Source organism: Ranitomeya variabilis, chromosome 5 (genome assembly GCF_051348905.1).
Source record: "Ranitomeya variabilis isolate aRanVar5 chromosome 5, aRanVar5.hap1, whole genome shotgun sequence".
Classification (NCBI taxonomy): domain Eukaryota; kingdom Metazoa; phylum Chordata; class Amphibia; order Anura; family Dendrobatidae; genus Ranitomeya; species Ranitomeya variabilis.
In genome coordinates this window covers 171,445,258-171,462,863 of record NC_135236.1, presented here as the reverse complement: position 1 = coordinate 171,462,863, position 17,606 = coordinate 171,445,258, and the positions used below count along the sequence as shown (strand labels likewise).

The 17,606-nt window shown below is 48.3% G+C and overlaps 1 protein-coding gene across 5 annotated transcripts in view; it reads right to left on the bottom strand.

Moving 5' to 3' along the window:
- The window catches only part of ARNT2 (aryl hydrocarbon receptor nuclear translocator 2), a 143,855-nt gene that overhangs the window by 111,199 nt on the left and 15,050 nt on the right, over positions 1-17,606 (bottom strand). For 2 of the 5 annotated variants that reach the window (XM_077263498.1, XM_077263501.1), the window contains one exon: positions 5,111-5,158. The exons of 2 other annotated variants lie outside the window; for them this stretch is intronic. In XM_077263498.1, the coding sequence (XP_077119613.1) occupies positions 5,111-5,158 (48 nt within the window). Of the gene's footprint in view, positions 1-4,989; positions 5,019-5,110; positions 5,159-17,606 lie in introns of those variants that run through there. One more of the 5 variants, XM_077263502.1, reaches the window with a different exon arrangement.

Genomic DNA, 17,606 nt, shown 5'->3' with positions numbered 1-17,606 from the left:
ACTCAATCTTATCACACAAATTATCATCTTAGTTTCTGTATGATTGCTCATTTTCCTCCAAGGATACGGCGTATTTGTATTGTTCATTGTTGATTTGCCTTGCGTGTATATACCAGGCAATCACTACTGCTCGTCTGACAGTGACAGCTTCATTTTGCAACAAGTTTTTCATTCACTCATTCATTTTGTGTCATTGCAGGGGATGGGATGTGATAAGATGTTTGGCTACATATGAAAAAAAACTATGATGAAGAGAAATTAATGTTTGTGATTAGGCTAACAGCTGAAAGTTTAATATTTTTTGTGACATGGAAGGAGCAAATGTGATATATGTGGGAGCAGTCGCTATGTAAGTTTAATAATTACGGTAATTATATTCCCCATAACACAAGAATTATGGGGTGTAATTTCATAAAACTGTGTATTCTGCCATCCCTAATTTTATTCTTACTAGAAACGTACAAATAAATTGACAAATGGGTGTTACAAGTTGGAGCTGCGTCCATACATACTCTCAATGCTAAGTCCACGTTCACACTTTGGTCACTATTTTACCTCAGTATTTAGTCAGTATTTTACCTCAGTGTTTGTAAGCCAAAACCAGGAGTGGAACAATCAGAGGAAAAGTATAATAGAAACATATGCACCACTTCTGTATTTATCATCCACTCCTGGTTTTGGCTTACAAATACTGAGGTAAAAAATTCACCAAATACTTAACGTGGCCTAACAGTGTCAGACTGCGAAGGGACACACTCCTTTGGCAAGGGGAATAATAACACCTAGTTGTTAATTTATTAAGAAAATGTCTTTGAGGAGTAACAGAGGAACATCACTGTGCAGTAGTAAAGTACTACAGTACGCAGGCGCTGGGCCTCTCTGACCTTTCCCGGCGCCTGCGCACTGCAGCACTTTACTCTGCCCTCAACAGGGAAGATACGGTAAGTACGCCTGTGCAGGAGCACTGACGCCGGGGAGCGAAGAAGAAAGCAGGTGGGCGGCGTTGCAGGAAGATGGGAGGCTCCGGTCCCGGGACTTGTGACACCCATCGCACCAGGCTGCATCGGAAGCCCCCCCGGTGAGTATAATAAAACTTATTTTTCTTATCTTGCAGGTCGGACTGGGGGCTTATATACAGCATTATAGAATGCTGTATACCAGCCCTGAAAGGCAGTGGTCATATCTTATATTGGCCAATACTGCTGCCAGGCTCCCTTTAATGCCATGAAGGGCTTTGGCACCTAAATAAGGACAATATTACCTATAAAGCAATGATACAGCTCACAACTGAATATCAAGGCGATTTTGACCAGTTAAAAGAAACTGGACATTGTCTGGCTTTCAGTTGTTGAATTCGGATCTGTATTACAACCACAACATAAGGACAAATGACCATGTGGTAGCTCTGCAGGTCCATGTGTGCTGAGCACAAGACAGATCCTGAAACTACAGTCTCAAAAATAAATATGGGTCCTGCATAGAATAGCTTCATGACCATTTCAATCTGGACTGAGTTTCTAGAATTTACTGCAGAATCACCACATAAGATAATGCACATTGCAACACATCAAGTCACTTAATAGCGAAATTACTGACAGCGGAGATCCTCAATATCAATGATATACATTATGCTTAAAAATGTGACATAGCTGGACCCACGGTGTCATCACAGGTATATGAAGTAAGGGTATAGCAATACACACTGTGCATATTTAGAGTGAGCGTCTCATTTCTACAGAACGCTCCTGCTGTGGATTTCCCACTGTCTAAAGACCTCTATAACATCTTATGGTACATACTTCCCTGACAGTGGAATGCAGGCCAGGACAAGGACACTAGGAAGCAGGGAGAGATGCAGAGCAATGAATGATGACAGGTCAGGAATCCAACTCCTGCAAGACATAGCGCCAGCAAACCCCAGACCGTCTACTGGGTCATCATCCCATTCCATTAGTAACGACATGACAGATACCGTAACTCAAGGATCACATACTTCTCTGCAGCTTAAATTGATTACCGTATTTTTCGGACTACAAGACGCACTTTTTCCCCCCCAAAAAAGGGGGGAAAATGGGGGGTGCGTCTACTAGTCTCAATGCAGGCTTACCGTGGCGGCAGAGATGTGGCGGCAGAGGTGCTGGGATGAGGAGGCGCAGTGAGCGGGGTCCCTTTCACCGGTGAGGTGATGCAGCAGCCCGGTAAGTAGCAGAGCCGGGTGAATCCTGTAGTTATCGGTGGTGGCGGCCATCTTCCTGAGGCTGCGCGTGCGCAGATGGAGCGCTCTGTTTTCCGGGGCTTCAGGAAAATGGCCGCGGGAGGCCGCAGATGGAGATCGCGGTGGCCATTTTCCTGAAGCCCCGGGAAGCAGAGCGCTCCATCTGCGCACGCGCGGCCTCAGGAAGATGGCTGCTACCACCGATTACTACAGGATTCACCCGGCTCTGCTGCTTACCGGGCTGCTGCATCACGTCACCGGGGAAAGGGACCCCTCTCACGCAGTGGCGTGGGGGGGGCATAATGCGGGGGTGGGTCACCGGGCCGCGGCAGTGGAAAAAGCAGTGGAAAAAGTGAGTACGATGTGAGCTGTCATGTGCCTGTGCGGTGAGCGGTTGTGCTGGACGCGTATGGTATGGCGGGACTTCTGCACCCTCATGTGGAGAGCAATGGCCGAGCCTTGATGCAATACACAGTTACTGTTGCTCTGAGCTTTTATTTCGCTGCTGCCTGGTTATACGCCGCACACCGCAGCCGCGCACACACACAAGCGGCGCGGCCAACATGGAGGCTGAGTGTGAGGCGCTCGGCAGCAGGCCGCAATGCTAGTTTCGGTCGAGATGGTAAACAGCGGCCCAGTCAGTAATGGAGCGCTGTCACTGCCAGCCTGTAGTCATGCGTGTCACTGCCCAGCCAGTACTGGAGCGCTGTCACTGCCAGCCTGTGCTCATGTGTGTCACTGCCCAGCCAGTACTGGAGCGCTGTCACTGCCAGCCTGTGGTCATGTGTGTCACTGCCCAGTCAGTAATGGAGCGCTGTCACTGCCAGCTTGTGGTCATGCGTGTCACTGCCCAGTCAGTAATGGAGCGCTGCCTCCGCCAGCCCTCAGGTAGGATACTGTAAATTCGGACAATAAGACGGACCCCCATCTTATAAAAATATTTTTTTCTGCAATTTTCACCCCAAATTTGGGGTGCGCCTTATGGTCCGGTGCGTCTTATAGTCCGAAAAATACGGTAAATACTTGGCTACCTGAAATGTTTTTTTCCCTTTGCACATTAGTAGTTAATTATAACTGCAGCAAAGTACCTGTTGGAAATACAGGGATGGGACCCCAATCATCAAAATTACAGCAATGACACCTAATAGCTATGAAGGACAGAATATAGTAAATGGTGCTTAAAGAGAATCTGTTTTTGCAATCCCACATGAGAGCAGCATGCTATTCAGAGACCCTGATGCCAGCAATGTGTCACTTAGGCTGGGGACACACTAGCGTATCACATCCGATGCGATATGATAATGACACTCGGCTCCTGCTCTGCTGCGAGTGTTTTCCGAGTGTCAGTGCTCTGTGCTCCGATCATCACGCATGAGAGAATAGCGGCACAGGTGCGGAGTAATTTCTCCATCTCCTCCACAGCCAGAGTCAGGAATTGCACTGCACTCGGGTGACATCCGAGTGCAGTGAGATGTTTAACACACACCCTCAGACTTATATGGGTGCATGCAATCCGAATTTCGCAAGCAATCGCAGCATGCTGCGTTTTTTTTCCAATCGCAATCCAGTCGGCGCAGGGAAAAAAATGTCATTGAGAACAGAAGCATAGGATTAAATTGGCACGAGTGCAATCCAATTTTTAATCTCATTGCATTCGTCTGTTTTCATCGCCAGTGGGAGCGAGGCCTTACTGAGATACTTGCTGCAGTTTTGATAAAATTACCATTTTATCTGCTGCAGATCTATCAGTTCTCTGAACGCTGAGCTCTGTATTACCCATCCCACACCACTGATTGTACACAGGAAGATGTCAATGTGCATAGGCAGAAAGCCGCCAATCAGTGGTGGGGACACAGTTATACAGAGATCATGAATATGGAGGACTACATGGCAGCAGGTTTACTAGTTTTCTAATGATAAAAATCTCTATTTTATCAGTAGGAGATTATCTAAACTACAGCAAGCAGCCCAGTAAGTGACACATTGCTGGAATCAAGGTCTCTGTCTCTACATCATTCCACTGTCTGATTAGGTGGCAGAAACCTTGTGACAGACTCTTCTTTAACTAAGAGTTCTGCACACTAAATAGGTTCTTAGACTGATGAAACAAAACCCTGTTTGATCACTAGTGGGACAGATTGGATAGGTATAGGCTAGAGTATAAATGGCCAGCTGACTATATGCTTTCAAGTCATTTTTACTATATTGGATTTTATTTCTGTGCTCTCACCCTGTATGATATTGGGATGAACATAGCTGGAAATGTGAATACTGTGGGCAGAAATCAAATTGTTAATGGCTAAACCTTTACAATAAGCACAAAGAATATAAGGGTATGTGTCCACGTTCAGGAAACGCTGAGTTTTTGACGCAGCATTGAGCAGCATGCATAAAAAACGCAGCGTCCAGATGTTACAGCATAGTGAAGGGGGTTTCATGAAATCCTGTCTCCACTATGCAGTAAAAGACGCATGCGGCACACCAGAGAAAACTCACATGCGGCGCGTCTTTTAAGAACGCAGCATGTCCTTACATTGCAGAAAAAACTCAAGGACAACGCAGGTGACCTGCTAGTGACCTCAGGTGCAGATTTGGTCAGGATTTTACCTGCATAAAATCCTGACCAAATCCTGAAGCAATCCTGAACGTGGACACATACCCTAAGGCTGCGACTACATCTGTGCCTATGGGTGAATATAATGCACCAGACATCACAGTGTAAGTAGTCCTGCACAGCACCTCTGGAGAACATTACCAGCAATCTCCTACCTTACCTCTCAGCTTCCATCACTTGTAATCATACCTATAGAAAGCAAAGGAGAAACATTAACATAAAGCAAGAAAAGTTAAAGTTTTTAGCGGTAACAAGGCAGCAAGCTGGGAGTATTCACAAACCTGGAAAATTTACTGGGCCCTTCTCCATCTTCATCATCAAACTCCATACTAAAAAAGGATAAGGAAGAGGAACAGGCCTTAGTTCATTTTGAACCATTCTACAGCCTCCTTACACCTTTGATAGCTGTGTGCCAAATAATAAATTTACTGACATCCATCTTTCCGACTCGCCCATACACAGGGGGACATTCATGGCACGAGCACTCACTGCAGTAGCTGGCACAGAGACGTCTATATAAGTGGGCCTGTGCCTAATCCAGGTGAATGGGGTTTAGGGTGGCAGATGCATGGCATCAAGCACAACCACAATTGCACAGATTAGCTCTGCTGTGTAGTGTGGCGCTCCGCTGAGCATCACTGCCCATTCATCTGCTGATCAGCGGGGGCGCCTATATAGAGGCAGCCAATTACCAACCCTGGAAAAGACACGCAACTCACACCACTGAAAGTCCTGATAATACATCCAGAGGGATGGGTAGGGGAGGGTGGCATCCTTTATTATTTTAAGGACCACGCTTTATATATGTGTATATACACATAGACATACACATATGTCCAAATGTAGACCCAATGGCCAACACTATAGACCTGCTAGTGCCAGATCAAATCACGTTTCCATTAAGCTGACATGGGACTTTTTAGCACATTGACAATATATTTAAGTGCAGAGAAGGCCACATCTCCTCACCGCGAGTTCTAACTTTTCCCACCGTCCTGGTCAGGAAACAGGAAACACAGGAGATGTGAGGCATGGACCTGCTCTACACAAACACACGCCTCTCTTCCCACTGATAGCCGGATGATTCTTCGCTCACACGGAAGGGAGGACACATCGGCATTCCCAGATGAATCATTCAAAGGTAGAAAGTGTCTGACAGCTCACATCCTCCTCAGCCACCACCGGCGAGGCGACGTTCTGTTCCTCTGGGAAATCCTCAGGATGATCGTCCCTCATTACAAGATACAAGTTCCTGCTTCTGATAAGCTCATCGGGAATCAGGTTCAGCAGTATGCCATAGCCCTTGTACACTCTCGGTACGCCGCAGCCCTTGTACACTCTCGGTACGCCGTAGCCCTTGTACACTCTCGGTACGCCGTAGCCCTTGTACACTCTCGGTACGCCGTAACCCTTGTACACTCTCGGTACGCCGTAGCCCTTGTACACTCTCGGTACGCCGTAACCCTTGTACACTCTCGGTATGCCGTAGCCCTTGTACACTCTCGGTACGCCGCAGCCCTTGTACACTCTCGGTACGCCGTAACCCTTGTACACTCTCGGTACGCCGTAGCCCTTGTACACTCTCGGTACGCCGTAACCCTTGTACACTCTCGGTATGCCGTAGCCCTTGTACACTCTCGGTACGCCGCAGCCCTTGTACACTCTCGGTACGCCGTAGCCCTTGTACACTCTCGGTACGCCGTAGCCCTTGTACACTCTCGGTACGCCGTAACCCTTGTACACTCTCGGTACGCCGTAACCCTAGTACACTCTCTGTACGCCGTAACCCTTGTACACTCTCGGTACGCCGTAGCCCTTGTACACTCTCGGTACGCCGTAGCCCTAGTACACTCTCGATACGCCGTTGCCCTTGTACACTCTCGATACTCCGTAGCCCTTGTACACTCTCGGTATGCCGTAGCCCTTGTACACTCTCGGTATGCTGTAGCCCTTGTACACTCTCGGTACGCCGTAGCCCTTGTACACTCTCAGTAAGCCGTAGCCCTTGTACACTCTCGGTACGCCGTAACCCTAGTACACTCTCTGTACGCCGTAGCCCTTGTACACTCTCGGTATGCCGTAACCCTTGTACATTGTGCAGTCTTGGTACGCCGTAGCCCAAGTACACTCTCGATACGCCGTAGCCCTTGTACACTCTCGATACTCCGTAGCCCTTGTACACTCTCGGTATGCCGTAGCCCTTGTACACTCTCGGTATGCCGTAGCCCTTGTACACTCTCGGTATGCCGTAGCCCTTGTACACTCTCGGTATCCCGTAGCCCTTGTACACTCTCGGTATGCCGTAGCCCTTGTACACTCTCGGTATGCCGTAGCCCTTGTACACTCTCGGTATGCCGTAGCCCTTGTACACTCTCGGTATGCCGTAGCCCTTCTACACTCTCGGTATGCCGTAGCCCTTCTACACTCTCGGTATGCCGTAGCCCTTGTACACTCTCGGTATGCCGTAGCCCTTGTACACTCTCGGTATGCCGTAGCCCTTGTACACTCTCGGTATGCCGTAGCCCTTGTACACTCTCGGTACGCCGTAGCCCTTGTACACTCTCGGTAAGCCGTAGCCCTTGTACACTCTCGGTATGCCGCAGACCTTGTACACTCTCGATACGCCGTAGCCGTTGTACACTCTCGGTACCCCGTAATCCTTGTACACTCTTGGTATGCCGTAGCCCTTGTACATCCTCGGTAAGCCATAACCCTTGTACACCCTCAGTACGCCGTAGGTCTTGTACACTTTCAGTACGCTGTAGCCATTGTACACTCTCGATACGCCGTAACCCTTGTACACTCTCAGTATGCCGTAGCCCTTGTACACTCTCGGTACCCCGTAATCCTTGTACACTCTTGGTACGCCGTAGCCCTTGTACATGCTTGGTACGCCGTAACCCTTGTACACCCAGGGGCGGATTATCAGAGGGTCAATATGGGCGGTAGCCCAGGGCCCAGTGGTGTGGGGGGGCCCTGGTCTACCGCACAGATTGACCCTCTGATAATCCGCCCGAGTACTGTGAATGCCCGCCGGCATTTATGTGCCCCCGGACCCGGTGGGCAGAGAGAAGGGGCCCACATCGGGCCCCTTCTCATCTGCTCACCGGGCCCCTTCCGGCGCTGCGGCGGTTTCCTATTGACGCGCGGGCGCGCGCCCGCACGTCAATAGTTAACAACAGCCGCCAGCCAATTGGAGGCTGGCAGCTGAAGTCGGCCACCCGCAGTGCACACGTCGCCGGCGTCTGACGTCATTGTCAGTCGCCGGCGAGTGTGCGCTGCTCGAGGGAGCTCGCCGCCTGGATCGCTGGTCAGGTGAGGAGATGTTTTTTTTTTTTTGATAAGCTAACGGTGGACACACTGGGGGCAATGCTGGAGACACTGGGGCAGATTGCTGGAGACACTGGGGCAGATTGCTGGAGACACTGGGGGCAATGCTGGAGACACTGGGGCAGACTGCTGGAGACACTGGGGCAGATTGCTGGAGACACTGGGGGCAATGCTGGACACACTGGGGGCGATGCTGGAGACACTGGGGCAGATTGCTGGAGACACTGGGGGGGGCAATGCTGGACACACTGGGGGCAATGCTGGAGACACTGGGGCAGATTGCTGGAGACACTGGGGCAGATTGCTGAAGACACTGGGGGCAATGCTGGAGACACTGGGGCAGATTGCTGGAGACACTGGGGCAGATTGCTGGAGACACTGGGGCAATGCTGGACACACTGGGGGCAATGCTGGAGACACTGGGGCAGATTGCTGGAGACACTGGGGCAATGCTGGACACTGGGGCAGATTGCTGGACACACTGGGGGCAATGCTGGAGACACTGGGGCAGATTGCTGGACACACTGGGGGCAATGCTGGAGACACTAGGGCAGATTGCTGGAGACTCTGGGTCAATGCTGGAGACACTGGGGCAGATTGCTGGACACGCTGGGGCAGATTGCTGGACACACCGGGGCAATGCTGGAGGACACACTGGGGCAGATTGCTGGAGACACTGGGGCAGATTGCTGGAGACACTGGGGCAGATTGCTGGACACACTGGGGCAATGCTGGAGGACACACTGGGGCAGATTGCTGGAGACACTGGGGCAATGCTGGAGGACACACTGGGGCAGATTGCTGGAGACACTGGGGCAGATTGCTGGAGACACTGGGGCAGATTGCTTGAGACACTGGGGCAATGCTGGAAGACACACTGGGGCAATGCTGGAGGACACACTGGGGCAGATTGCTGGAGACACTGGGGCAATACTGGACACACTGGGGGCAATGCTGGAGACACTGGGGCAGATTGCTGGAGACACTGGGGCAATGCTGGAGACACTGGGGCAGATTGCTGGACACACTGGGGGCAATGCTGGAGACACTGGGGCAGATTGCTGGACACACTGGGGGCAATGCTGGAGACACTGGGGCAGATTGCTGGAGACTCTGGGGCAATGCTGGAGACACTGGGGCAGATTGCTGGACACGCTGGGGCAGATTGCTGGACACACCGGGGCAATGCTGGAGGACACACTGGGGCAGATTGCTGGAGACACTGGGGCAGATTGCTGGAGACACTGGGGCAGATTGCTGGACACACTGGGGCAATGCTGGAGGACACACTGGGGCAGATTGCGGGAGACACTGGGGCAATGCTGGAGGACACACTGGGGCAGATTGCTGGAGACACTGGGGCAGATTGCTGGAGACACTGGGGCAGATTGCTTGAGACACTGGGGCAATGCTGGAAGACACACTGGGGCAATGCTGGAGGACACACTGGGGCAGATTGCTGGAGACACTGGGGCAATGCTGGACACACTGGGGGCAATGCTGGAGGACACACTGGGGGCAATGCTGGAGACACTGGGGCAATGCTGGAGACACTGGGGCAATGCTGGGGACACTGGAGCAATGCTGGAGACACTGGGGCAGATTGCTGGACAGACTGACAGCAATGCTGGACATACTGGGGCAGATTGCTGGACACACTGGTGGTAATATGCTGGACACACTGGGGCAGATTGCTGGACACACTGGGGGCAATGCTGGACACACTGGGGGCAATATGCTGGAGTCAGACACTGGGGCAGATTGCTGGAGACACTGTCTGGGGGTAATGCTGGACACACTGGGGCAGATTGCTGGACATACTGGGGCAATATGCTGGACATACTGGGGCAGATTGCTGGACACACTGGGGGTAATATGCTGGACACACTGGGGCAGATTGCTGGACACACTGGGGGCAGGACTGGAGGCATGGGCAGAATGTAGACACGGGGCATGGTTGGAGACACGGGGCAGAATGAAAGACATGGGGGCAGGATTGGAGACAGATGGAGACAGATGGGGAGATCATATGGGGTAGAATGGATACTCATGAGTGCATGATGGGAGAACATATGGCTGGAGCCAGGAATGAGACACACGGGGCCAGGGTGTGGGAATATTATTACCATAGGGGCTAATTAAGGGATATTATTACTGCAGTGATGTATTTATTTTATTTTTGGAGTATACTGTTTTAAATGGGGGGGGCGGTCCTGTTACTGTGCAGAGTGACACTATATCGCCTTTTTTTCTCCATGTGGTGTAATGTAGAAGTTGTGAAAAATTAAGTAATGTGTTCTGCAAGCAGAGCTCGAGATAACTGTGTTATTTCCTGCAGAAACGAGTCCTGGCTGAAAGAAATGATGGCGGTCTGTGCTGGATGAAAGATGAAGGACTTCACCTAGAGACGTCACTGGTGAGTCAGTGTTACCTATACACTGACACTATACACTGTATACTATATACAGAGGTCCTGTGTACAATGTCACCAGTGATCACTGTATTACCTATACATTATATACAGAGCTCCTGTGTATAATGTCACCAGTGATCTCTGTATTACCTCTACACAGACACTGCATACTAAGTACAGATCTCCTGTGAATACTGGCACTTATGGTGATAGTATTGTGTTTGTTTGTTTTTTTTATTACTGATCAGTATTGTAGTATTCAGTCACTATGTGGTGGTAATATGTGGTCTGGAAATGGTGTTGCGGTATTTGTCCCTTGAATGTGCTATTTGGTCACCATGTGGTGGTAATATGTGGTCTTGACATGGTGCGGTGGTATTTGTTCCTTGTATGTGATATTATTGGTCAAAATATACCTAAATTGTATTGCAGATTTTAACAAATATTTAATAGGTTACAGTAGAGTAGGGCCCGACCATTTTTTCTGGAATAATCTGGTTCGGGTATAACATGACCCCCGTCACATGACCCCCGTCACATGACCGGGAGGGGGGGGGGGGGGCCCACAGTGTCTGAACAGCCCGGGGCCCTGGCTACCCTTAATCCACCCCTATGTACACCCTCAGTACGCCGTAGGTCTTTTACACTCTTAGTACGCCGTAGCCCTTGTACACTCTCGGTACGCCGTAGCACTTGTACACTCTCGGTACGCCGTAGCCCTTGTACACTCTCGGTACACTGTAGCCCTTGTACATTGTACACTCTCGGTACGCCGTAGCACTTGTACACTCTCGGTATGCCGTAGCACTTGTACACTCTTAGTACGCCGTAACCCTTGTACACTCTCGGTACGCCGTAGCCCTTGTACACTCTCGGTACGCCGTAACCCTTGTACACTCTCGGTACGCCGTAGCACTTGTACACTCTCAGTACGCCGTAGCACTTGTACACTCTCGGTACACTGTAGCCCTTGTACATTGTACACTCTCGGTACGCCGTAGCCCTAGTACACTCTTGATATGCGATAGCCCTTGTACACTTTTTTGGTACACCATAGCCCTTGTACACTCTCAGTATGCCATAGGCTTTTTCCTCAATACTTCAGCTGTTTATGTGGATTTTTTATTCTTTCCAGGAATACAATAATACCATGCTATAATGTCATAGGCTGGTTATACTCTTCTCTGGACCTTTTTATCCAGCTATTTCTTAGTGATATCTATTAGGCGACTATATATATGGCCGCTATTCTGGCTTACTTATGAGCAGTCAACCAGCTGTCATAGACCCCTTAATGGTAAATCTTAATGAAACAGCGATGCAGGGGTAGGCTTGTAGAGATACCATAGGTCAGCCATGTCACTTACCACCACCCTCACACAAGTGTAGTGAAATTGCTGTTGTTCGCAGTCTTCTCATATATAAAGTGGTTGCACAGCACTCATGTTCTGCTTCACTGACGGACTCACATGTACCAGACTATTCTACAGTCTTGTAATAAGCCAATAAAGGCCCGTCTAGCAGAGCAGATAATTGGGAATTCACTAGCACGCTTTTTCGCCTATTATCAGCACAATTCTCATTCATCAAGTAATTGGATTGCTCAAGCCGGCATTAAAATCATAGTCATCAGCAGCATATTGTCCTGTGTGCCGATAACCATGAGATCATGTGTGCACAGAACAGTCATATTTCTGCTCAGACTGTGTAAACAGGCCGTTAAATGGCCGCTGATTGTCTTGTATGTGGCTGATTGGCAATTGCTTTACAGCCTTGATCAGTAGCTGTAAATGAATGACAAGCACCTATAGGCTGGGGTCACACGAGCGTATAACATGGCCGAGTGCTACCTGATGTTTTATCGGATAGCACTCGGCCCAATGTTATTTTATGGGGCAGAGCAGATCTGCGATTATTTTCTCATGCCGATTCGGAATGACAAAGCATGCTGCGTGTGGCAGTGTATATCGATGGCCCATACAAGTCTATGGATGCATAACATCGGACTGCACTCGGACGTCATCCTAGTGCTGCCCATTACACGCACAGCCAGGCCATGGAGACATGTTTTTCTATCTCCTCCGCACCTGTGCTGCCATTCTTGGATGTGAGAGCAGCAGCCGAGCGTCCTTATCATGTTGATCCAACGCCATACACTAGTGTGACTCCAGCCATAACACCAGAAAGATCTGTCCACGGGGTGATGTCAAAAAATGAAATTAGATGCTCGCAGTGGCTTTCTGGGTTTTAACTCCAGGCAATCGCTGTAACTATGCTCACGTTTTCCTAGGATACTGCCTAGACAAACAAAAAGGTGACCGTGGATTATGGCGCACTGTCAACTTTATCTCGTGGCTAGTGTTACAAATATTGGAAGAAACTTTCTGCTGTGCATGAAGGACCAGGACAGGACCGGCCTCAGACTGGAGGTAAACTTCACATTCACCGGTAGCAAGCCAATGAGAGAAATGTGACACAAATGGGGGATATGTTGTAAGACCTTGAAAGTGGCTCAGCACAGCCAACTTATTGGTTTCTTTAATTTTATATCCTGGACTGGAAAAATAAGAGCTATATAATCTGATAGATGCCACTAGGCGCCTGCCTCTGTTTTCCCTGACACTGTGTACTAGTGACATGCATGGTGCACTCACCTAGGTAATAATTAATACACATTATGCTCCCCTGCTGCGGTCCAACATAGGGAATTAGAGACCATGGCTCCTGGGACACAGCACGATACTGCCATCTACTGATGACATCCCAACACTGCACAACTGGAAGGAAAACTTTTTGGAATATTTGTTTTGAAGTTAAAGCTTTGAATATAAAACTTTCTTACACGTGGAAAGCTCTGTTCTCTGTACATTTGTGACTTGGCATTTGGACGTTAGACTTTATATATATATATAAGTTGTGGATACTGTCAGAATTTTAGTATGGATTTTATGACTAACTCCTGACAAAAAAATCCAATAGCATTCCTCCTGCATGCCCTTTAATAGATTAAACAGTGTTTAATGCACAATATGCTCCAGAAAGAAATGAAAGAGGACGTCTGTGCTGTGAAGTCAGCGCCATTACATGACTATGCGGCTGCTTCACAGCCAGGCAGCAGATATTCCTCAGAATCTCTGGTGGAAGCTCCTAATGACAAACCAGACAGTATGGGCATGTCCTGACACAGCTGTGCCGGATCCAGATCCAAACGGATAAGTCCTGATCCTGTCATTTTCACTGACTTATTATAATGTCGGTCAGGTTCCCAGGACTGTTGACTAATTGTGGAAAACAAGTATTTGATGCACTGCTGATTTTGCAAGGTTTCCCACCTACAAAGAATGGAGAGGTCTGTAATTTTTATCGTAGGTACACTTCACACGTGATAGGCAGAATCTAAAAATAAAAAACAGAAAATCACATTGTATGATTTTTAAATACTTAATTTGCATTTATTGCATGAAATAAGTATTTGATCATCTACCAACCAGCAAGAATTCTGGCTCTCACAGACCTGTTAGTTTTTCTTTTAGAAGCCCTCCTACTCTGCACTTATTACCTGTATAAAAAACACCTGTCCACACAATCACACTCCAACCTCTCCACCATGGCCAAGACCAAAGAGCTGTCTAAGGACACCAGGGACAAAATTGTAGATCTACACAAAGCTTGGATGGGCTACAGGACAATAGACAAGCAGCTTGGTGAGGAGGCAACGACAGTTGGCACAATTATTAGAAAATGGAAGAAACACAAGATCACTGTCAATCTTCCTCGGTCGGGGGCTCCATGCAAGATCTCGCCTCGTGGGGTAAGGATGATTCTGAGAAAGGTCAGGAATCATTCCAGAACTACATGGGAGGACCTGGTCAATGACCTGAAGAGAGCTGGGACCACAGTCTCACATATTACCATTAGTAATGGATTAAAATCCTGCAGGGCGCGCAAGGTCTGACCTCTGTAATTGCAAATAAAGGTTTCTGTACTAAACATTAAGTTCTGTTTTTCTATTGTATCAAATACTTATTTCATGCAATAAAATGCAAATTACTTATGTAAAAATCATACAATGTTGTTTTCTGGATTTTTTCTCTCACAGTTGAAGTGTACCTACGATAAAAATTAATGACCTCTCCATTCTTTGTAGGTGGGAAAACTTGCAAAACTGTCAGTGTATCAAATACTTATTTTCCTCACTGTAGCTCTGCATGCAAAATGTTTTCAGTGTCCTAAAGTTGTGGAACCCCAATGGTAAGAAGAAATATATCAATTAATATTTCATACAGGAGAAAAACACAATGTAAAATTGAAAATTAATCATCGATCAGTCTTATTGTAGTTGGAATTATCAAAATAGGTGTTAAACAATACAAAATCAATCATCACTCAGTGAAGCAAAAACATAATGTCAATGCCAGGGACAGGGCTGAGTAACCTGCCAGTTATAGTGCTCGCTGTACAGGACATTAGTTGTATGATGCTGCCCTCCGGTGGCAGAGTCCGCACATTAAACTAGCATAACACAGACTTGTATTTCCACATACAAGACAGAACGTTTTCACAAATTTGTAATAGAAATATATAATAGCTGCCCAGATAAACTACTAAAAAAATAACTGCAACATTTCTTTCATTTAGCATAAATACAGATGTTGTCACCCATAGATAAATCTACTGGGAGTCTTAGGTAGCCTTCAATCCATCTACTTTACAATCCTAGACTCAGACGGCTGCTCTGTTTCCCCCATACTTTACACTGCAGTATTAGGACTGTTCCAGATGGCAGTGATGATCGGTCCGATGTCAGATTGCAAAACACGGGCTGGCAGCGCATCTCATGACCCGAGTGTGGTAGATTGAAATATTTCCATGAGGCTGTCACGCTCGGGTCAGGAGATGTGCGGCCAGCCCGTGCTTTGCAATCTGACATCGGACCTATCATCACTGAGATCTGACACAGCCCTTACTGGTCCAGGTTAGCACAAACTCACCCCAAGCACACCAGGACATAGAGAGGTGGTCATGGTCAGAGCGAGGATAGACTGATTCTGTACTACAATGGGAGACGGTTTATTCCCGTCTCATACATTCATATCCACAGGAAATGTCTCACAGGGGTATAGAAGATGTGGAGGATCCGTATCTATCTCAATAACGGGGTCCCATCATGTGCTGGTTTCCAACTACCTCTCTGCAGAAAGATGCCGTTCCCACACATTGTGGGTATGTCAGATAGGAAAACCTCTTTAAGCTTAATAACACTAATTTATTTAACTTTTAGTTCAGAAAAAGGAAAACCACGCGCCTCCCCTGACCTTGCCACGGACAATAGACACTGCCCAGTTCCCACGGCTTGGCCCCATTCTGTATGACTACACTGACACATATGCAATGGACCCGAAAATGAAAGTGCAGAATTTGAGGAGACCGCGCAGCAGACGTCAGCGTCTCCATAGAGCGTTATAGCTGACATCTCCTAGCTCAGCAATGAATACAGATTACAGAGTGACAGATCAGTCCAGGAGAGAGAAGCAGGTTTATCCAATCGGATATATCACAAGTTTCTTATTTTCACATGTACCGATGATTTATCATTAAAAATAAAACGGTGGATACTGTATACGTAATCTGGCTACATGGTGATATTCCTTCAGGACCTCTTACCCATCACTGCATTTTATTTTTTTTATTTTTTTTTAGTATGAGCCTCCAAAAATGAATGATATCATATCTCTAACCAGTGGCACTGACAGATCCAGATCCAAGATGGAAATGGAGTGTATGGACAGAAATGGCAGTGCCCAGCACAGAGCAGTGCCCGGAGGAAGAAGGTAAGGCACAAGGTGTAATGTCAGAAATGAGGCCGTCATTACATGGCGGCATTATCTGTCCACGTCAGTCAGACACATGGGCAGAATGGGAAGCCTCGCCACAGAGGGCTGAAGGGGCAGGAAAGTTATAGCCACTGCTGTATGGGCTACCTGTACGGCTAATGTATGTGCACTACTGGGGCTGTGACCACTGTATAGGCTGATGTGGCTAATGTATGTGCACTACTGGGGCTGTGACCACTGTATAGACTGATCTGGCTAATGAACGGAGACACCACTGGGGCTGTGACCACTGTATAGACTGATGTGGCTAATGAACGGAGACACCACTGGGGCTGTGACCACTGTATAGACTGATGTGGCTAATGAATGGAGACACCACTGGGGCTGTGACCACTGTATACACTGATGTGGCTAATGAACGGAGACACCACTGGGGCTGTGACCACTGTATACACTGATGTGGCTAATGAACGGAGACACCACTGGGGCAGTGACCACTGTATACACTGATGTGGCTAATGAACGGAGGCACTACTGGGGCTGTGACCACTGTATAGACTGATGTGGCTAATGAACGGAGAAACTACTGGGGCTGTGACCACTGTATAGGCTGATGTGGCTAATGAACGGAGACACTACTGGGGCTGTGACCACTGTATAGGCTGATGTGGCTAATGAACGGAGAAACTACTGGGGCTGTGACCACTGTATAGGCTGATGTGGCTAATGAACGGAGAAACTACTGGGGCTGTGACTACTGTATAGGCTGATGTGGCTAATGAACGGAGACACTACTGGGGCTGTGACCACTGTATAGGCTGATGTGGCTAATGAACGGAGACACTACTGGGGCTGTGACCACTGTATAGGCTGCTGTGGCTAATGAACGGAGACACTAGTGGGGCTGTGACCACTGTATAGGCTGATGTGGCTAATGAACGGAGACACTACTGGGGCTGTGACCACTGTATAGACTGATGTGGCTAATGAACGGAGACACTACTGGGGCTGTGACCACTGTATAGGCTGATGTGGCTAATGAACGGAGACACTAGTGGGGCTGTGACCACTGTATAGGCTGATGTGGCTAATGAACGGAGACACTACTGGGGCTGTGACCACTGTATAGACTGATGTGGCTAATGAACGGAGACACTACTGGGGCTGTGACCACTGTATAGGCTGATGTGGCTAATGAAC